General features: G+C 48.5%; 2 protein-coding genes and 1 long non-coding RNA gene across 3 annotated transcripts in view; 2 read left to right on the top strand and 1 right to left on the bottom strand.

Annotated features, from left to right (window-relative positions):
* Positions 1–7179, top strand: part of KIZ (kizuna centrosomal protein) — a 40165-nt gene extending 32986 nt beyond the window's left edge. Inside the window, exons 12-13 of the mRNA XM_061356917.1 lie at positions 5165–5208; positions 6933–7179. Of these exons, the coding sequence (XP_061212901.1) occupies positions 5165–5208; positions 6933–7036 (148 nt within the window). The 3' untranslated portion in view covers positions 7037–7179. The remainder of the gene's footprint in view (positions 1–5164; positions 5209–6932) is intronic.
* On the bottom strand, positions 4563–10026 carry LOC133214177 (uncharacterized). The gene is made up of 2 exons (XR_009726023.1): positions 9947–10026; positions 4563–4995 (listed from the first exon to the last, which is right to left on the bottom strand). It is a non-coding gene; the product is annotated as an uncharacterized LOC133214177 (long non-coding RNA).
* A 1287-nt stretch (positions 10027–11313) lies between these two features.
* Positions 11314–21878, top strand: part of XRN2 (5'-3' exoribonuclease 2) — a 51284-nt gene continuing 40719 nt past the window's right edge. The window contains exons 1-6 of the mRNA XM_061356916.1: positions 11314–11508; positions 19035–19162; positions 19246–19357; positions 19649–19760; positions 20887–20945; positions 21025–21114. Coding sequence (XP_061212900.1) covers positions 11434–11508; positions 19035–19162; positions 19246–19357; positions 19649–19760; positions 20887–20945; positions 21025–21114 — 576 coding nt within the window. The 5' untranslated portion in view covers positions 11314–11433. The remainder of the gene's footprint in view (positions 11509–19034; positions 19163–19245; positions 19358–19648; positions 19761–20886; positions 20946–21024; positions 21115–21878) is intronic.

Below are 21878 nucleotides of genomic sequence, written 5' to 3'. Positions count from 1 at the left end.
ATTATGGGGCTGGAGAAGGGAAGAATTGAGGGCTTTCATATTCGGTTTTTCAGTGCGTGTCTTCAGTGCATGAGACTTAATAGAATCCGATGTTTATTGTATTATAAATCACGGGGAAGTAGGCAGATCTGCAACAGTTTATTATTAAAGATTCTTTCAATGTAAATCTTTTTCTGCCATTGTATTTCCTACAGCAAAATCATTTTGTGGTTGAGTGGGGATGAAAGGCATAATGTACGAAGGAGTGAGTCTTAATAGGAAGCTGCTCTCCGAGTAAAGACCACTTGTTCCCTTTTGTTCGGAGGTGCATGCCAGAGCTTCCTCTTCTCCCGCAAATACTGTCCTGCCCCACGGTTAGCGACAAAACTACTTTTTCCTGCCTTCATTTACATGCTGAAGGGAATATTTCCACGCACAAAGGTGCCGCTTTGGTTTGCAGAGTTTGTGTTCTGCGCCACCAAAGAGCGTGATAAATTATGCAGTTCCTTGGGGGAAAGGGTAGCAGAAGTCAGGCGGCCAGTCTGGGCGGCAGGCGCTGTGTGTGGCATCCCGTGGCCGGAGCAGCCAGAGGAGGTCACTGGTTTTCTGGGTTTTGATGGGAGCAGTTTGTGTTGCTTTGCCTTGTTTGCGCCGTCTCCTTTCGGAATAAGCTGGAGATTAAAGGTGCGTTATGAGGCGGGACCCACGGAGCTCACGTCAGGGCACAACCGCGGTGTGAAGTATTTTTCCCCTTTGATTAATGTGCCCTGTGGCAGTAATCCGGGCTGGTCTCTGAAGGCGCCTTCGGAGCCGAAAGCCGCCGTCACCAAACACAGACGTAATGACATGCAAATAAAAGTTGGCAGATAATAATTCACCCTCTTAATGCCTCTCGGGGCCGATGCTGAACACGGGCCGCCGCCGCTGCTCCCTGTGCCGAGGCGGCTGTGGCCATCGGGGGGCACTCGGGCTCTGCGCATCCCCCCTCCGAGCCGGCGCTGGCCCTGCCTGGCTGCTTTGGCGAGAGATTCCCAAGGTCTGGAGCTGGGAGTGGTCAGAAGCGTTACCAGGAACCCCGGGGAGGTGGCGTGGGGTGTTCCCAGGCTGCACCCCCAGACCAGCCCCATCCCGTGGTGTTATCCTGCCGTTGTGCTTCCAGCTGCCGAATCACTTCTGCGAGAAGCGGCTGTAAATTCAAGCAGGTTTTTCCTGCTGGTACAGCTGTTTCCTTAAGCTTTGTTACCTAAATCTTAACATCCAGCTGTTGCAGGAACAGCAGGGTGGAAGTGGTGATGCTCCATGAATATGGTGGGGAATGGTTTACGGGAATGGTTATCCATGTAAATACACTGGCCCTGTTTTACAGACAACAGTGTTTATGTCCGTGGTGATGCCCTGTGTACTTCCAACAGTTTCATCCTGGTGCTGTGATTCAGTCTTTGTGTCAGGTGAGAATGGGTTGGTCTTTTCCTCAGCATGGCATATCTGAACAGAGAATGGTCTTACATGTAGCTCAATACAGATCTTTGTAGCCTAAAAGTCATCTTATTTGCAGTGTAATTACTTAACCTCAGTATTGCTACTTCAATTCTGGTGTGAGTAGTGGATTGTCTTAGTTTATAGTGAATTTCCAGTGTGGGGAACGCTTCTGTGATGCTCAACTTCTAGTAAATGATGAGCAGGAAATGGCAGAGCGGTTGGGCTTCTGCTGGAGCTGGAGGATGGTGTGTGAGCACCCCGGTCAGTGTTGCATCGGAGGCACTGCTGCTGAGCAGACCAGGAAATGCTTTTTGGAGCTGGATCTGCAGCTCCTCACCCTCCCGTGCTGCTGGGAGGAAGCTTCATCTCTTACCTCACCGAGGGCTGATAAACACCCCCCTGGGTGTTTGGTTTGCATCTCAGGTATGTGAGTGCAGGATGAAGGCATCAGCCCCAACAGGAGCACTGGTGCCCCCGCAGCAGCTGAGCTTTGTGTTTGGTTGGGTTTCTGGTGTTTTGGTGGTGGTTTTTCCCTGGGTGCAGGCTGTGTTGGGTTGGCTTGGTTGGGGTTTGCTTGGTTGGGTTTTCCCCTTGGTGTTTGCGTGGTTTTCTTTGTGTCTTTTATTTCTTGTCTTTTTCTCCTTGGCATTGAGGTGGCTTTTTTTCACTTGACACCAAAACGTGAGGTTCAACAGGTGCTTTAGCAAAAAGGTACTCAGCTAGAGGAAGCATTTCTGCTGTTGCCAGCGAGGCACCTCTATTAACTTGCCTATTGTTGGTCTGGCTTCTTCCTCTTAATATTAATTTTCTTTACAGAGGGAGAAATATTTCCTCGGAGCTTTTTCATTTCTTATTGTAGCAGCATCTTCAATACAAAAAGCCTGTTTCATCAGAGTAAAGGAGAGATTAAAAGGCCCTTTGAAGTTAAACTGGTTTGGGGTTTTTTCTTTGTTAGAGCCTGGATTCAGTTTGGAATTATTTTAGGGAAGAAGCGAATGTGTAAATGGATATGGAAGGGTCAGAAGGGGGGATTAGTGGAGGCAGTGCAACTGGCCTTACTTCATTTATACTCCTAAATTTCTCCGTGGAGGTCTGTGTGGTTATTGTGTGCTCAGGATCCCAGATGATAACTCCATGATTGAGTTTGCCGATCACTGAATACAAATGCTTTGCAAGGTAGAGGTCTCCTTGCATCTTACCAGCCTTAACTAACACTTCAGATGTAGTCCAAGAATGTATTCCCTGTTACAAAGCTCTCTTGCAGCATTCTCCAGGCTTGGCGTGGCAGAGCTGGGATTTCCAGTCTGGCATTTCTCATGTCCCAGTTCCATTTTCCATCCCTCCCTGGGTGTTTCTCTGTGCTGACAGCCTTGTTCTAGGCCTTTGCTGACACCATGTTCCCATCTCTCTTTATGGGCTGCTGTGTCACACCGACACTCAGCTCCTGGTGCAGCACTACAGCTCTGTGCTGTTCCGGGGGTGAACCCCATTCTGCACCCAGTAGATTAGCCCCAGGAGGATGAATCCCACTGAGTGGATGGGTTTGGGTAGAATACAAACATCCCTCTTCCTTCCTCTCCTCTCAGCATTGACCCTTCTCTTTATGGGAAGCTGGGGTGGAATAGGAAAGGTTTCCAGATTTTCCTACAGCCACAGTGGCTCTTGTCCATTGCAACTTCTCCGCCAGACCTGGAGCACCTCACAGTGCTATGAGCTGTGTGTGGAAGGACCAAGCTGCCTAGGACACAGGCAGTCCTCCACTGGTGGTTCCATGCCATGAGTGATGTCCTGGGCACCGCAGAGGCTCTGGGCTGAAATGACCAACCCTCTTGTGTTTAATCTGGGTTTGAACCAGAGAGAAGTGGAGCAAAGAAATCGCCTTTGGGGACCCCTGGTGTGATTGAACAGGAGCTCTGCCACGCTTCCCCTCGAGCCAGGGGAGATGCAGCAGTGGGAGCGTTGCTGCTGGATCCTGTGTTACCGAGCTACCCAAAGATGAAATGTTCATGTGCAGTCTGCCACAGGAGCCACCTCTCCATTGGGAGCTCAGCAACACAAGGGGTTTCTCACTGTGCACCCAGGGGAAAGCTGCAGCCTCTTGAGCACATTCTTATGGGCTTAGCCTGGGATGCACGGAGCATCTCCTGGGAAATGCTGAGGGTCACGAAACCACCAAAGTGAGCAGGAGTTCAGGGTGTTCAGCGTACTGCAGGACTCGGCCCAAAGGCTCTGACTTAAAATATGTGCTGGAAATACCATTGAGGAAGTGTGTTTGAAGAAGTTGAAGTGTAACACAGTGCAGGGTTTGACTGGGAATGGAACAGAGGGGAGTTTGGATGGTGTGCTAACAGAACCTCAGGTAAACAGGATAATGTTTTTTACTTGAATAACAAGTTAATAATTAGTTATGTCACTATTCTACTAGTGCTGATACTTGTTGCTAGTTCCTAAGGCTCACTTTGGTACCTTGGTTGAAGCTTGGCTATGTTTAATGTCTCTTTCTGTGAATTGTTGTGTATCTGCAAAGAGGAAGCTTTGTGTGTCTGCATTCACAGCTTGTAGAAAGGAGTATGAGCCCCCTTTGATTTAAAAGGCCAAGTTTGTGTAACACAGGGAGCTGTAATGTAATGAAACTCCCCCCCATTTTCAGTTTAGCTTTCCAGCTGCAGTCCCAAATCCTTGTGAATGCAGTGGTACAAGACAAGCAGGGAATCATCTCTGCTTTCTTTTCCATATCTCCTTCTCAAATGCCTCCACAACAGTAGCTAGAATATCTGAAGTCCCCACTTGAAGCCATTCTGTATCATTGCCATTTCTTTAACTGAAATGCAGCAAATTGCATTAGGTTTTTCTGACAGCTGATTGAGTCCTGGTTTGACTGTGGCAGCGGCTTCAGACTGCAGCTTGACACTTGCTTATATTTCACTAGTTGGGGCTGCAATGTCACAAATATCGCCCATTTGATCTCCCTTTATCAAAATCAGCTGAAGCTTTATTTCTGAGCTGCTTGCAGGATTGTTAATGTAACAGTTAATTCTCCTCCATCATTGCCCTGTGTGATTATTTCACAGCACCAACACAATACGCACGCCACACACAAAGGATCAAAATGATTCCAGCTTGTTTGAGGGATTCAAAAGGGCCTGTGATGCTCTAGACACAAGAGCAGGCATTTAACAGAACAGAATCGCAACTGCATATACATCAAGGTAGATCAAAGGCAGCGGGGAGAGCGCACATTTACATAGGGACGGGATGATGCTATGGGAACGCAGGCGCTGGGCTGGAGGAGCACGCTGCCAGGAAGGGAATAAGGAAGTTCAGTGAGCATCAGTGGGGGGTGCTTTTATTTTTGTTTGGGGGGTTTCTTTACTTACTTTGCATGATCTGAAAGGCTGCAACAGATCGACAGGGCTCTGAGCCTTTGGAGCCTTAACTCGCTGCTGGTGTAAACCCGCACCAGGACCAGGGGATGACTCCAGTTCACGCTGCCTGAACATCTGGACCAGGGGCTCTGCTGCATGTTAATTTCTCCACCTTTTAAAAGACAGAGAGGTGAAGAAACCTTTGTTAAAATAGCTATTAAAAAGTGGTCACTGGTACTTTTTAAACCATTTTACAGTTGTTTGGGTTTTTCATAGTAACTTATATTTTTTTCCCATTGTGACCTTGTGCTGATGATTTGAAATCTCTTTCTCTTTTACAGAGCTGAAACCAGGAAGGGAATGGTAGCTACTATAAAATCCAAAGGTAAGACACAGATGTTACACGACTTAAAATCGACAGGTCTTTCTATGTGTATTTGACATTGTAAACCTCCCAAGAACGGCGCTGTGGGTCTGTATAAAACATGGGTGTAAGGAGGTGGGACAGTGTGGAATTGCCCTGTTTCAATGCAGGAGTCAGGAAATAGTTGACAGTGACAAATCCTGGACCAGAGAGGACGTGTTTCGTACTGCATATAGTCTGGAAGCAGTTAAGACCTTTGCTACAGGGTTTAAACAGTAGTGAACAGCAAGGAGGTAGAAGCAAAACTGGGAAGGGAAAACCTGATGTTTTATTGCTCTTGCCTTTGGCACCAGGGCTTGCAGAAGGGGTGGGCAGCAGTGTGAGTGGCTGCAGGGCTGCAGCAGGTGGGTGCACAAAGGAGCCTGCATCCACACACAAGTGGTCTTTCTGTTAAATTGGTGGCTGGATCCCATGTGTTTTCATTCCACTGCATTTCAGTTTTCTCTTTAACCACCGTAAGGAGCCCTGGTGGCTGAAGTCACCTCTGGTGGAGCCCTGGCAGTGAAGCTGGTGCTGGCAGCCTCCAGCACTATGCAGTCCTGACTGGTACAGAACAGGGACTTAGAGCTGTGGTGTCTGAGCTGCTTTAAGGGTGCTGTATGTGATGGGGCTTTGGTGCCATTTGAAAACCTCTCTCACCCCCAGACCTTCTCAGCTGGGGAGTTTCGCGTTGTTGCAGCCTTTCAGCACATTGAGCCCCTTCCCCAGTGCTCAGCACAGGAGTGAGCCCAGGGCACAGCTCTGATGTTCCTGGAGGAGCACAGACCTGCTGGCTGGGGGGCCGGGGATACAGGATGAAAGATGCAGCTGCTGCACTTGGAGATAAGGTGTTTATAGAGCCGGTGCCATCAGAAGCACTGAAGGCATTAACAGCGCCTCAGTCAAACATAGCTGACACGTGTGTGTGAGGTGTGACAGCCTCCCCCCCTCCTGCTGCCCTGTGCCACATGTGGGGCATCGTGTCTATCACACTGACCTTGCACAAACAGCAGCCCCACAGAAGCAGTTGGGAGCAGGCAGACAGCACAGTGCTGTGAGCCAGTGTGGCCTTGGCTTGTGCTTCCCCACGTGCTTTTCACTTGATTTTTATCCACAGATCAAATGAATTCACATCTCGAGGAAGCTCTCGGACATGCCACGTTTCAATGTGATTGTGTTGCATTTCAGTGAAGTTGTTTGCTAATTCCCAGAGCTGTTTGTTGGAGCCAGGCTTTCCCTGAACCCAGATCTCGCCTGTATTTGATCCTGTCCCAAAGTGGGGATGTCACTCGTGACATCATTGCCATTTTGATGCCAACTCTGATGTCATGGTCCAACTGTGACCTCACTGTGGGGTCAAGTAGGGCAGAAAGTGGCACATAATGGACAAAGCTGTAATTGAGGCAGCAGCTGGGCAAGTAAATTGCTTGGAGTGGAAATGTTCTCTCAAGGTACCTTGAGGGACAATGAAGTGGGGCCTCTGAATGAGCCGCTGTCTGGCCACAGCAGCTCCTTCTGGCGACACGATGCACCCACATCAGGCTGTACCAGAAACCACCTCAATCTCGTGCACTTCCGAACGTCCCTTCTCTAAGCTGTGCTCTGCAGCTGCCTCGGGAGAGCTGCAAAACGGTCGTGTCTGTGATACAAATGACAGGAACAGGAAAAGATTTGATAACTTGGGGTTTTTTTCTCCTCACCCTCAGCGTTCTGGGGCGAATCTGACGAGAGCAGCTCCGAGCTCGAGGCTGCTCTGCGCCCCCAAGCCCACAGCACAGAGGCAGATGAGTTTGATGACTTCTATGATTAAGATCCCCCTGCTCACTGTGGGGAAGAAAGCAGCAGCATCATCTTGTACGAATGGAGCGTGCTGCTGTCTGATGGGCAGCTCCTCACTGCACACTCACAGAAAGTGTAAGTACAGAATAAAGATTCCTTGGTTCTGTACCTGGACTCCTCTGTATGTGTTCTCTTTAGTGCTGAGTGTTCCCCTGACCTCACAGCACTCCTGCCCGGTGAGACTGAGCCTTTCTCTGCTCTGGTGGTTTGGGGGAAGAAATGAGGATGTCAGAGATGTCCCCCTGCTGTGAGACACCAGCACAGTGCTTGTCTGAGGGTGAGCAGGAGCACCTGAGCGGGCTGGGGCTCTATAAACCTCCCCTCAAGCAGGAAGCCGGGTCCCATGGAATTCAGTGGTTATTTAATGACCAAGTTGAGTCTTGTTCCATGCCAGTGCTTCTTCATCTGCCCTGGCCACTGATCTTGTTGCACATGAACATGAGACCGTCCTCTTCCAATGCCTGTGTGAACTGTACAGTTTTGCCTGCAGAGCTAGATGTGGTTTGCAGAAGGCCAGCAAGCATTCTGGGTATGCATACATATGCTGCGCAGGGCGGGCTGGCATGTTTGATCTTTATCTTCTGCAACAGATCAAGAAGAATAAAAGCATAAAATGTACATTTTGAATTCAGCACATTTTGGAAGGGCAGCATTTACATGTGGTGAGCCCCAGTGCTTTTCTGCTTGCGCTTGCTTTGTACAATCCATGCTGGCGCTGCTGCATGGACATCACAGGAAAGGGATGGCTCTGGGAGCTTCATGCATTTTTAATTTTCCTCCTTTAATTCCTTTTATCTAAAATTAAGTTCATTAAACATGAGATTTTCTTTCGAAGGGAGAAACCAGAGGACATATTAAAAAAAAAAAAAAGAAATCTGTTCATAATTATGGGAAGTTCAAAAGCACAAAGCAGGACCCCAATTACAGCAGCGCTGCATCTCTGCACACAGGCACCAACCTCTGCACCCCGGCCATCAAAAGCAATTCTTAAATGGTAACAATACTCAGTTTAATAGGAAGAGTGTGTGGCTCCAGAACGTGAAACAAAGGCTCGGGGAAGGCTGGAAAGTGAACAGGCTGAGCACGGCTGGCTGCGGGCTCGCTGGGCCCCCTGGCTCTCAGGCACTGGTGCAGTGTCGACTGTTCCAACAGCTGGAAAAGGAGCTGCCCGAGGGATGGAACTGGGTGAGCACAGGACAGGGCTGATCTCATGTGGGACAGATGGACTGCACCGGAGCCTTTCATGTCCTCCCCCACTGCGCCGGGGTTTCTGTGCCTGTTCAACCACAGGCTATTCTGGATTAAGGCTCCTGTGATGCTTCCCTGGCTGCTGCTAAGGCCGCAGCCAGAACACCAGCACAGATCCCTCTGCCTTTCCCAGTTGCTGCCCCAGCTCCCCATGGCCTGTGGGACCACTGCCCCGTGTGATGGGCACATTGGTTAAGGGATGGGAGGTGCATGCAGAGGAGGAGGAGAGAAGGCAGCCCATCGGGACCACGGGAGGTCTCCTGCCTCCCAAAGCAACAATTCCCATGTGCCAAGCGGATGGCACAGCTCCCAACATATGAAGATCGGCTGAGAAAGTCGGGGCTGTTCAGCCTGGAGAAGAGAAGCTGCGTGGAGACCTCAGAGCAGCTTCCAGTGTCTGAAGGGGGCCTATAGGGATGCTGGGGAGGGACTCTTCATTAGGGACTGTAGTGACAGGACAAGGGGTGATGGGTTCAAACTTAAACAGGGGAAGTTGAGATTGGATCTAAGGAGGAGATTCTTTCCTGTGAGGGTGCTGAGGCACTGGAATGGGTTGCCCAGGGAAGCTGTGAATGCTCCATCCCTGGCAGTGTTCAAGGCCAGGTTGGACAGAGCCTTGGGTGCCATGGTTTAGTGTGAGGTGTCCCTGCCCATGGCAGGGGGCTTGGAACTTGATGATCTTAAGGTCCTTTCCAACCCGAACTATTCTATGATTCTATTGTGATGGCCAGCCTCAGTCAGCGCTTGGTTACCATGAGGAGGGGAACCACAGGACTGTCCTGCAAATTGTCACACTTGAGAACAAATTCCATCATGAGATGGCAACAGGACCAGGAGAAGGGCTAGCCCCTTGTCATGCTGCTGCTCCTAGTGGGCTACCAGGTAGGTTGAGAGGCTTCTCCTAGCCGGGTGCTGGAGGCTTGTTTTTCCTCATGTACTGTGGGCTCAGCATCACCCAGGAGCCCTGTCCCAGAACCAGAGTCTGAACCCACCCGCGGGCTGGTGCCTGGGTCATGGCTCCTTGCTGTGTTCTCCAGATCACCCCTAAGCTGCAGTAATTCGTTCCTGCTGGCCCCAGCCATCTGCTGAACGCAAGCTCACCAGTGCCCAGTGCCACAGACAGACTGCTCTACGTGACTTTGCAGTGAATGCCAGGCCAAGGTTCATCTGGAAGGAGTCTCGGCAGCCCACGCCAGTCGGTAACACTGCATCAAATCCACACGCTTTGTACTTTTAAGCCCTTCCTGAGTGATGCCGGGTTCTGGATGTCAGCCCGCTTTGTATCTCCGTGCGTGATACCAGGCACCCATCACCAGTCTGGTGCTTTCCGTTCCCTCAGTCCAGCTCAGGCAGAGGCATGCAGCTCCTGACAGCTGACAGATGGCTCTGGGAGCTTCTCTGAAGGCCCTATCTCTGTGCTGGTGTTCAGGCGATAGCCGAGTTCCTCCAGAGCATTCTTCATGATACTCGCATTGTGCACAGCCTCATTAGATGCAAAACACTCTGCCAGTCAACTTCCCTCACAGCTGTCAGCCCGGCAGCCTGCAGATGATGACAGATGATGGTGATGGACGGGACGGGGGGGGCTGTAATCAATAGAGCCTCCATAGATTGACATCAGCACGCCACTCACCTGCGGGAAATCCTGCCAGGAAAAGCCTCCCCGTGTCCCCGCTGCGTGCAGGCACTCGGTGCCACGTCCCTTACCTCGTGAGTCACATCCAGCAGTGGTGAAACAGAGCTGCGGCTCCTGCCCCCCTGCACCTGCTGACAGCAAAGTTTGCTTCAGGACATCTGCAAGGGTTCGGCTCCTGTTTTGTTGTTGGTTTGGGGTTTTTAACACAACACTGATTGACTTTGCGAGGTGTTTGTTGCAGGCTTCATTTTTCAGCGCTTGTTTACCCAAATAATTATGAGATAAGATGATCACATTTCCTTTGCGTTTGCCAGCGCCTCTGTCTTCTGTTTTCTTGAGCATTATCAGAAGAACAACTGATTGCCCATCAATACAAACAAAATGTTAATGCTAATCTGCCTTACTCCACGAGGAACTCCAGGAGGAGAAGCATTACAATAGGGAACTTCAATCAGGGTGCGTTTTGTAAGGAACAGATAAAGGCCAATCTTCAGCTGATACCGCAGATGTGGTGCCAATACAAAGTTGCTGGGGAAATTTATTCAAGTCACAGATTTTATTAAGAGGAGTGACAACAGAAAACGGCTTAACAACAGCTAAGTGAGGCGAAGAATAATGAGCGCTACGCTACTGGGTTAACTTGGTCGATAGCGCATTAGCCAGGTACCAAGGCCCCTCTCCCCCCCGCGCCCTGCAGTGACTCCATCAGCCCCGCTGAGGCTGTTTTGTCAATGGCTCCCAGGCTGCTTCCCCGTGGCCTCGCCCCCGTCCCTGCCCTCCTCACGGAGCCGCGGCAGGACCCGGCGGTGCGCACCATCCCCTCCTTTTAATCCCCTTTAATACAGGAAGGTTTAATTCCATTTCAACGTCGCCGAACTGCCAACGTCCTTAATGGTATTTGCCTATGCAACGGGCAAAGCGGTGGCACGGGGCTCTTCGTGTTGCTTCTTGTCACTGTCACAAATCGCTCGAGCCGCTGCTGGCAACGTCCCCTCAGCTCCTGCTGCGCTTCCCCGCTGCCGTCAGCCCCCGAGGGGAAGCGGCCTCCCCCCGAGCCTCCCCTGCCCGAGCCCCGCGCCCTAACAGCGGCCCAGAGCGCTCTGACAGAGCTGCCGTGCCCGCAGTCCCTTCAGCCACCTTTGGGCCCCAATCCCCCCCACAACGCAAAGCCTGTGCGGGTATTTGATTACACGTGAAGGGAAAGGTTGTCCGGTTCCACACAGAACCTCATCCGAGCGCAGGCCTTGTGCACCCGCCTGCCCCCGGGCTCTGCCCTCCTGCCTGTCAGCTCTGCTCCCAGCAGCCCCCGCCTGGACCCCTCAGGCAGGGCTAACCCAACCCGCCCCGCCGCTATGACACCCCCAGCCCCGCCTCTAAAATGGCGGCGGCGCCGCTGCCGCTCGCTCCCGTGGTGCCCCGCGCCGCCCTGCGCCCCCGGAAGCGTTGCACGCCGTTGCCGAGGGCCGCGCCGGGTCCCGGCCGCCATGGGGGTGCCGGCGTTCTTCCGCTGGCTCAGCCGCAAGTACCCCTCCATCATCGTCAACTGCGTGGAGGAGAAGGTGAGGCAGGGCTCTGGCTGGGGGGGCTCGGGCCGGTTCGGGCAGCGCTGCCCTCAGTTTAGGGCCGAGCCGCATCCAGCCCCAGCCCGGCTCCCCCGGGCGCTCCCGAGGCCTTTCCAGGAGGGGTCGGTTTCTTGGTGGGTTTTGTTTGTTTCTCTGTGGGTGCCTTTAGTGTCGGTGGAAGCGGCCGGTGCCGGGACGTTAGCGCTTCCTCGCGTTCCAGAGCGGTTCGGTGGCTGGGGAGCGGGGTCGGGGAGCAGGGAATGGGGTTCTGAGCAAGGAATGGGGATTGGAGCAGGGAACCGGGTTTCTTCTTCTTTTTTCCCCACTCTTCAAGCGGTCCGTTGAAGTGCGAGCTCTTCCCGGGTCTCTTTGTGCTGTTCTGGGTCAGAAATGAGGTTTTATGGAAGTGCTTGGTGAAAGTTGCCGTGAGCAGGGAGCAGTGGGGACGGCTGTTGCCGTTTCTGTTGTTTTGGTGCGTGCTCATCTCAGTGTCTGCTTTTCACCAACTTCCTGGTAAAACACAAGCCAAAACGAGCTTTAGGACCTGTTGCAAACTAATGTGAAGTCGCCTGTGTGTGAGAGTGATGCATCTGAATGCTTCATGGTCGTGTCATTGTCAAAACTTACTGGTTTTGTCAGGGTTTTTTTTGGTCATATCCTATCTCAGAACCCCAGCCTGGTTTGGGTTGAAGGGACCTCAAAGCTCCTCCAGCTCCAACCCCTGCCACGGGCAGGGACCCCTTCCACTGGAGCAGCTTGCTCCAAGCCCCTGTGTCCAACCTGGCCTTGAGCACTGCCAGGGATGGGGCAGCCACAGCTTCTCTGGGCACCCTGTGCCAGCGCCTCAGCACCCTCACAGGGAAGAGCTTCTGCCTAAGAGCTCAGCTCAGTCTCCCCTCGGGCAGGTTCAAGCCATTCCCCTTGGCCTGGCCCTACATTTCTGCAGCTTCCTACTTCACTCTAATGTTTATATGGCATTGATACATCCACCAACACAGGATATCACGCTTGTGTCCAAGGCTTCACAGCTCTGCAGTCGCACTCATTAACCTCCAGCAGCTTCTGTTATCATGTGTCTCGTTGCTGGTCTTTTCTAGTACAGGACAACTATCTCCTGCCCAAACTGGGAGCTGAGTTTTCCAGAAGCATCCTCCAAAACATGGCTTTCCCAGCACCAGGAGGTGCTTTCCAAAGCGTTAGTGCCAGCCTGGCTGCTGCACTCCACACGTGGGCTCCCTGCCCTGCAGCTCTCAGTAGGAACAGCCTACTGCTGCTGATTGCTTTAAGCTGGGTGGTCACTGGTTAAGCTCATGGTTACCTGTATCCTCTCCCTTGCACCAGCACCCAGGTTTAGGGAGCCCTTCCTTGGAGGGAACACAGCTGAAATATGTTTGCTTGCACGTTTTTGTTAGGCAGGTTCTCAGTAGTCTGGTTCCTTTGTGCACATGGCTGCAGGAATGCTTGTGCAATCCTAAGAAGCACGGCCTGAGCTGAAAGGTGACAGGGGAGTGCCTCCCTTCAGCCACAGCACAGACTTGCATCAGGTTCAAGTAGCCGTACAGTGAAGTAAACTGAGGAGTTCATAGAATCATAGAATAGTTAGGGTTGGAAAGGACCTTAAGATCATCAAGTTCCAACCCCCCTGCCGTGGGCAGGGACACCTCGCTCTAAACCATATTACCCAAGGCCTCATCCAACCTGGTCTTGAACACTGCCAAGGATGAAGCATTCACAGCCTCCCTGGGCAACCCATTCCAGTGCCTCAGCACCCTCACAGGAAAGAATTTCCTCCTTATATCCAATCTAAACATCCCCTGTTTCAGTTTTAACCCATCACCCCTTGTCCTATCACTACAGTCCCTAATGAAGTTGTTCTCTTTAGGTCTAACTTAGCCACAGTTTTCCAGAGAAGACAAACTCTTGGAGTTTGTGCTTCCCAACCGCTTTTCCTGTAGGCTTTTCCAGATAGCTTGTATCACCCTTTGTCAGGGTGTAGGAGCTGAGCCCTGCTCATGTTCCTCATAGCTTGTATCCCCCTTTGTCAGGGTGTAGGAGCTGTGCCCTGCTCATGTTCCTCATAGCTTGTATCACCCTTTGTCAGGGTGTAGGAGCTGTGCCCTGCTCATGTTCCTCATAGCTTGTATCACCCTTTGTCAGGGTGTAGGAGCTGTACCCTGCTCATCTTCCTCATAGCTTCTATCACCCTTTGTCAGGGTGTAGGAGCTGAGCCCTGCTCATCTTCCTCGTAGCTTGTTACACCCTTTGTCAGGGTGTAGGAGCTGAGCCCTGCTCATGTTCCTCATAGCTTGTATCACCCTTTGTCAGGGTGTAGGAGCTGTGCCCTGCTCATCTTCCTCATAGCTTGTATCACCCTTTGTCAGGGTGTAGGAGCTGAGCCCTGCTCGTGTTCCTCATAGCTTGTATCACCCTTTGTCAGGGTGTAGGAGCTGAGTGAGCCCTGCTCATCTTCCTCATAGCTTGTATCACCTTTTGTCAGGGTGTAGGAGCTGTGCCCTGCTCATCTTCCTCACAGTGCTTTGGGAGGGTCAGGTCCCTGAGTGTGTGCTGCAGCTGCTGCCTTGTTGCTTCCTGCTGTCCCTCCTGGGAGGACGAGCCCCACGTTTGGGACACACTGTGCTGTGAAGGAGATGGAAATGTGTGAAAGCGAGGGGAAAAGAGCAAAGTGATTGAGTTACATCCTGGCACTGGCCTTTCCTGACTGCACCTGCCTTCAGCAAGATTCCCACATGCATGAATGGCAGACAGAGCAGATTTGGAGTTCAGTTCTTGTTGCAGACGAGGTAGTTTTGTGTTTCAGATTCAGGCAGTGAAACAGAATCATAGACTTGGGTTAATCAAATGTTGCCCAGTTAAAACTGGGTTACTCTTGGGTTTGTTGCAGTTGTGCTTTCAGTTGCCCTCCCTCAGCATCGTGTATGACATTTATTTTACCTGTAGCTGCAAGGTGTGAGGTTTTACCCCAGTGGATAGATAAGATTTGAGGGTTTGCCTGGGGCAAGTGTTACAGTAAAAGGTGGTTTGGGGGTTTACAAAGTGGAGTTTGAGAGCTGTTTATAGTCTGTGACTGCTGACATAGCATTTGCTTTCTCTCAGCTTTAGAGCATTAACACCTGAACATGTGTGTGTGTATCCTGGCTCATGCTAGCTGGGATGTATATATAGATTGGATATAAGAAGGAAATTCTTTCCTGTTAGGGTGGTGAGGCACTGGAATGGGTTGCCCAGGGAGGCTGTGAATGCTTCATCCCTGGCAGTGTTCAAGGCCAGGTTGGACAGAGCCTTGGGTAATATGGTTTAGAGCGAGGTGTCCCTGCCCATGGCAGGGGGTTGGAACTTGATGATCTTAAGGTCCTTTCCAACCCTAACTATTCTATGATTCTATGTTTTGAAGCAGTTGTGAACAAAGGGATGCAGATAGAGTTTTGACAATCTAAAGCAAACTGATTTAGAGGTTTGTGTGTATTAAGAATGGGTGTTTTACATTGTTTTGTCTTAAAAGCTTGTCCAGCTGTTTCTGGATAATACTTTAAGCTCTGTCTGTTTAGAAGCAGACGGTTTAAACAGCAAATATGTTGGCAATCTGTATCCATTAAGTAGTTTTCTTTAAGAGCTGAAGACTTTTTTGTCAGCACATTGGTAACATTTCGATTAATCTTTATGTACTGGAAGCAGCTCTCACTTAGGTAAAATAAAGGTTTGTGTAGCCTTGTTTTTACTGAGTTAGTGATTGGATGTCCCTTTCTTTGGCTTTAGTAATTGAACTTGTAACAGCAAATGTTCTTTATTAAAAGACATGGAAAGATAGGACAGATTCCACTGGGCCATGTTAGAGTTATCTAATTGAAGTGTCACATCCTGATGTCCTCATCCACGTTGCTTTGTTCCAACCTAGGAGCACGTTGCCATTACAGTAAGTACAGCACATGGATAAATCATATTCATTAATATTTTTATATTCAAATGTAGGCATAACTCTGAGAGCAGGCTGGGACAGTGGTGAGAGGCTGTGGTTTGGCTTGCTGGAGGTGAATTGAAACGTCTGTCACAATGTAATCAGCTCCGTGTGTGTTTTAGGATTGCTGTAAATCTCTCTAATCAGAAATTTTGTATCTCCCCGCAGCTTGTCTCTTTGAAATATTAAAAAGTTGATCCTTGTTCTCTTACCTTGCTGGATTCTTCCTTTTTCTTAAATCTGATTAATCTTCTTCTTAAGCTGAGCAGGAAGAATAAGAGGAAGATCTTGAAGATAATATAAAATCCAGGAGAGAATATTCTTAATCAAATTCGTACGAATTAATAAAGCTGCAAGTAAAGTATCATATCTGAAGATCTGTTTTCAATGGTTTCAAAAGAGGCTGTAGATTAAAAGTGAACAGTTTAGTTATATCACAAGAGATATCACTCTCAGATACTTAAACCTTTTACAAGGCTGTTATATTAAAAATCTGATAGGTTTATGAGGATGTAATGGTGAAGTTGCTGACATAGTGGTATGCAGATGAAGACTGAATGGCTTTTGAAGCCATCTAAAAGAGATCGTATTTATTTTGCTTTACCTTCAAGACTGACAGTAAGGTCTGTGACGGGGCAGTTATAGTTTCCATATCACATAGTTATAAGCCTTTGATATTGTCTGGGTCACAGGTCACTGGCAAGAGGTTTGAGGGAAGATTGAGTAGAACACAAGGCAAACTTCTTGTCCCCGTATCTGATGCAAGCCGGAATGAATGCTCTTCTAAACTGTAGGTCTTGGTTGCCCACAGTAACTTTAATAGAACTACAAGGTGTAATACAGTGTGTGCACCTGGCAGTGATTTATGTGTGCTCTGGAAAGCAAACAATGGTCAACAGGGTTAGTTTGGATCATAGAGTCCCAGCCTGGTTTGTGTTGGAGGGAGCTTAAAGCTCATCCAGTTCCACCTCCCTGCCACATGCAAGGACACCTTCCACTGGAGCAGCTTGCTCCAGGCCCTGTCCAACCTGGCCTTGACAATGAATGAATGAATAGTGTAAGAAAGATGTGAAGTGGCAGAAATTTCACCTGCTTTAAAGTGAAATAGAGGCATATAGTGCTCAGCTGTTTACAGAGGAATTCATGCAATTGCCCTGAAGGGGTTCAGTACAGCTATAACTGTGAAAAGTGTAAATACCAAATACAGACTTACTTTGCTATGGGGGTTGTAATATTTGCCTTTTAACACTGGGATAAGTTCAGCTACTTACTGCTGTTGCTGGTCTAAGAAGGAAAATTGTAAGGAAGTCGATGGTATGATCTGCAAGTGCTCGGTTTGGGGTTTTTCCCCTCTTGCATCTGACAGTTTGAGCTCTGCACATCAGAGATGTGGGAAGCTCACTGAGTGACCAGCGGGCAGCAGGTCTGCAAACAGAAGTTCAGGGCAGTGCTTGACGTTGGTTCATCAGCTGCTGCTATGTTCCACGTGAAGGAGAGAGCCAGCAGTGTCACATTTTCCCCTCCTGTCTCATGCTGTATGTGACCGTAGCCTGTATGTAATAGCATGACATTCGGTTTTCTTATTTCACTTTATGCCAGGCTGTTAGATTACCTTCATTCCAGCTCCGTGATGTTTCATAGCCCTTTCCAGTTGTAGTTTCTCTGAAAATCATTTGGCTTTTTCTTGCTCAGCTCGTGTCTCTTCCGACACTGATGCTGTCGGTGTTTCATTCAGTGGTTTATGTGTTTGGCTGGTGGTGTTGCTTTGGAAGGGAGAGCCTGGATTGCTCACAGTGGCTGTGAGGGTGTTGCTAACTTCTTGACAAAACCAGAACTAACAGTCCCAGCCAAAGCCAACAACAAACCCCAAAGGCATGGTGAGGAAGCAGACCTGAACATGGGTGCTAGTCTGTCTTGTGGAGGAGCTGCTCTGAAGCACTCACCAGTGTTTCAAACCTGCTTTCACAGCCTGGGAGAAGGGGACGAGGGTTTTTATGCAGGTGTTACAGTGCCAAGCCCAGCTCTGCTGTGGGGCTGGTTAGAAAGCCTGTTCTCTTCACTCAGATAGTTGTCATTGATGTTACAGCATACACAAATCAGTGTGGGATGATTTATTACTTCCAGTTCAGCTGGGATTTGTTTTCTTTGTACTTCTGGGTTCACCTTGTAAGGTTCACCTGTTGCAAGAGTTCAAGAATGTTGGAGTACTACAGTAATGTAGGTGGCTACAGGGGCTCTGGGGCAATTGGAAGTTGGCATCACATTTACCATCTGCTGTGTGGCCTGCGCTTCATGTTCATTAGGCAGCAGCCTGGGAGCAGACAAAACACTGATGTAGAGGAAGTGAAGCTTTAGAGCCAAAAGTTTACTTGGTTTTGAAGTGGAAGGTATGGACTGGATTTTATTTAGCATTTCAGATACATCCACAGTCAAACTCAAAGGCAGGAGTTGAAGAGTTTGGGGTTTGAGCATCTCGGTGCATTTGATAGCTATAAGGAAGTGTAAGACATGTATACCTGAAGTGGAGACCGGCTGATGGGATCTGAAAGGATCTCCTTCCTTTGTGTAGAGGAACGTGGGGAAAGTCCTCTTTCTAGTTAAATCTCATCCTCATGTGCTGACCAGGATGTGCTAATGTACTTCATGCAGCTCATCACGTAATCAGCCATGATTCGCTTTACTGCCCTGCCTCCCTCAGATGCGTGTGTGTGTGTGACTGAAATACCAGGTTATAGTGAGAGAGGGCAGAGGTGCGAGTTTGTTCCAAGGTATCAGTCTGGGGAGCAGAGTGTTTGAAGTAGAGAGATTTTGTTTCTGCTTGGTTATAGTGTTAAAGTTCTAATATCACAGTATCAACTTTGAGGTCCCTTTGCTGAATTCTGGGGGAGTCAGTACGGTCCTGGCAGTAGAAGGAATTGCTTTCTTGAATAATCCGGTATATGGAAACTTCTTGTCTCTAGTACATGCTGATAGATGGAAATAAACCAGCTCTGCCATAGCTCATCATAATATCTTATCATTGTGCTGGTTTATAAACATCTTTAAAAAGGAAAAAGGAGAAAGAAAGTGCTATTTTAATAGTGTGATTGTACATTATAGAATCCCAGACTGGTTTGTGTTGGAAGAGACCTTAGAGCTCATCCAATCCCAACCCCTGCCACGGGCAGGGACCCCTTCCACTGGAGCAGCTTGCTCCAAGCCCCTGTGTCCAACCTGGCCTTGAGCACTGCCAGGGATGGGGCAGCCACAGCTTCTCTGGGCACCCTGTGCCAGCGCCTCAGCACCCTCACAGGGAAGAGCTTCTGCCTAAGATCTAACCTGAACTTCCCCTGTTTCAGTTTAAAGCCATCACCCCTTGTCCTATTGCTACAGTCCCTGATGAAGAGTCCCTCTCCAGCCCCCTTCATTATGTGGGTAGCTTGTTGCTATCTTTTTTTCTACTGCCCTAAAGAAAATAGGCTTTTATCAGTCTGTACATTAATATATCTGTGGTTACTTGTGACAATTCTGTAATCAAGTACTAAAATACTTGTTCCAACTGCATTCACAGGCCAAGGAGTGCAATGGTGTCAAGGTTCCCATTGACACAAGCAAACCCAACCCCAATGAGGTGGAGTTTGACAATCTCTATTTGGATATGAATGGTATAATTCACCCCTGTACACACCCAGAAGACAAGTAAGGCATTTTTTTTTTTCCTCTTTACAAATAGGATTCATTGCTGTCATTTCAGATGTTAAATTGGATGCTCTGTGTTCTAGGCCAGCACCCAAAAATGAAGATGAAATGATGGTTGCGATTTTCGAGTATATTGACAGAATCTTCAACATTGTAAGACCAAGGAGACTTCTCTACATGGCTATAGATGGAGTAGTAAGTATTGATTTTTGAGTTCCCAGTAATGGCTGTTACTGGGGGAATTAGGATAGATGCCAACTGCTCTTCTAAGGAACTCTGGGAGACAGTTTTCTAACCTGAAAAACTACAGGGGCAAGAGAAATCCCTGTTTCTGCTTCAGTTTATACTGATGTTGTGCTAAAGACTTGTATAATTACAGACTGGCCAGTTTCAAGAGACTTATCCTGGCTACCAAAACCAACTAGCAGAGAGGAAGCAATTATCCAGATGCAATACCTGACTCAAGCATTATGATACTTTTTTTAGGCTCCACGTGCAAAAATGAATCAACAGCGGTCAAGAAGATTCAGAGCGTCAAAGGAGGGCATGGAAGCTGCTGAGGAGAAGCAAAAAATAAGACAAGAAATTCTGGCAAAAGGTACAGCTGTGACACTCATATTGAGGTTTTTCAGTGAGAGTCACCTTGTTTGTTCTGAATGCTCCAGTGAGGGTTAGAAAGGGGATGTTCTAATTGGTATTTGTCTGTGTTACTAGGAGGGGATAGCAAGCCCACACAGCAGGATGGATCTGTGTTCTCCAAAGTTAGAAACCAAGATAAAGCTAATGTCACTTTTTTCTTCTTCTCTCCCTTCTTCTGCCTGAAGTGGATTTGTGTTGAGTACTCTTAATTCCTTTAGAAAAAATTGAACAGAAGAGCAAGGACAAATGTGGTAGTGGGAAAGTAACCAAAATCCTCCTGGAAGAAAGCACTCATTCATAGGGCTTGGTGAAAGGAAGGTTGAGGTTTCAAGGCAGGGATCAAATGGAAATAATATGGCACAGGAATAACAAACTATGAGCAAGGGTAGTTACAGTTAATTGTGAGTGGAAGCTCTAAACTCAGTGAGGCAACAAAGTCAGCCCAACTTTGTAAGGGTGACAAAGGTGTGTGGAAGGAGTGTGTGTCATTGAAGCATGGGGCTGGAGCAGTCCATGCAGGTGGCTGAAGGAGGAGTGAAGGCTGTAGCCCAGGCAAGGGGACCGTTGTGCAACCTCAGAGGAGATGATGAGAGGGAGGGCAAAGACCTTTCTAACATTTCTTCCTGTAGCATTTCAAGACTACGAAGACCCTTTTTGCAGCTCAGAGAGAAGTTGGTGTAACCCTGTTTGTGAGCCCAAGTGGATAGATAGTGGAAACGTAGGGGAGAGTATGTAAGAACATAATCATTTCCTAATGTTTTATCTCGTTTAGCAAGCTTAGTTTCTTTGAGATTTCTTTCACAGTCTTTCTGAGAGACTAGGTAATGAAACCACTTTTCTGAAGATAACGTTTGTAAATGCACTAACACCTTATTTTGAGATGGAGATAATGTAGGAGCTATGGTAAGAGCTGTTTCAGTTTTGTTGTTTGTTTGCTTTTTTAAACAAACTAATTTTCAATAAGTGTTAATTGTTACCAGGGGAGCCATTGGGGATTTTATCATGCAAAAATGTATTTACTGTTCCATGTGGATTTACAATGGTCCGTATTGATTTAACTCTGTTAAATGTTTTTATCGCTCTAGGTGGCTTTCTTCCTCCAGAAGAAGTGAAGGAGAGATTTGACAGCAACTGTATCACCCCAGTAAGTAATCTTGCACTTCACCCAGCAATTGCCAGGGCCTGAATGAAGGCTTCAGTTATTTTCCTCTGTCACTTTTTAGGGAACGGAGTTTATGGACAATCTTGCTAAATGCCTCCGCTATTACATCGCTGACCGCTTGAACAGTGACCCGGGCTGGAAGAATCTGACAGTAAGTTTCCCAGCTTCGCACTTGAGGAAAATGAAGGTGATCTGTTAGGCTGGGTTGGGATATGATTGGAGAGGGACTTCAGAGATACATTTCATCTAATAACACAATCTAACAGCACCGTTTGTTTTGATTTCATTTAAGAGCAATGAGAAGATTTGACAGTAGAAGCCACAGTTTGGTATAATGGAGTTTATATAATAGAAGTTCAGGAATTCTTTTTCTTCTTTTGGGGAAAGTGTCAAGATGCATTGTCTGTGTATTCTCTTCACGTTCCCTTTATAGCTCTTGCTACCTCAGATGGGCTGTGTTTTCTCCTTTATTCTAATGATGGATGACAATAGGTGACAGGCAACAAAAATAATACATACCAGCTTTGTGGACTTTGAAATCCTCTCCTCCTGTTCCTCAACAACTCCACTGCCACTGAGTTTTGTGTTTGACAGCCCCGTGTTTGCTCTGTACAAGAGCTGAGCAGTCAGTCCTCTCAGATGCAGCTGTGTGTTGCTTTCCATCTGTTGACTGTTAAAGTGGCCTCATTAGTGGGCAGTTGACTCTGCTTAATTCCCTCCATCAGACGTGAGTGTTATAAAGGCTACTGCTCATCTGGGCACCAGTGTAAGGAAGTGTGTGATGTGATAATGTATTGGCCTGTGCTGGAGTTCAGAAGATCTAAGGGGAAGCTGGCATATGTCTGCTTTATCTGCTAGTTCTCTAGTGTGTATTTTGATTGCCCTGGTTATTTGTCAGGAAACTTCAAATATGTT

Source organism: Neopsephotus bourkii, unplaced genomic scaffold, assembly GCF_033783945.1.
Source record: "Neopsephotus bourkii isolate Nb327-2 ecotype Australia unplaced genomic scaffold, CSIRO-AGI_Nbou_v1 NB_873, whole genome shotgun sequence".
Taxonomy (NCBI): domain Eukaryota; kingdom Metazoa; phylum Chordata; class Aves; order Psittaciformes; family Psittacidae; genus Neopsephotus; species Neopsephotus bourkii.
This window is presented reverse-complemented; position numbering and strand designations above follow the sequence as displayed.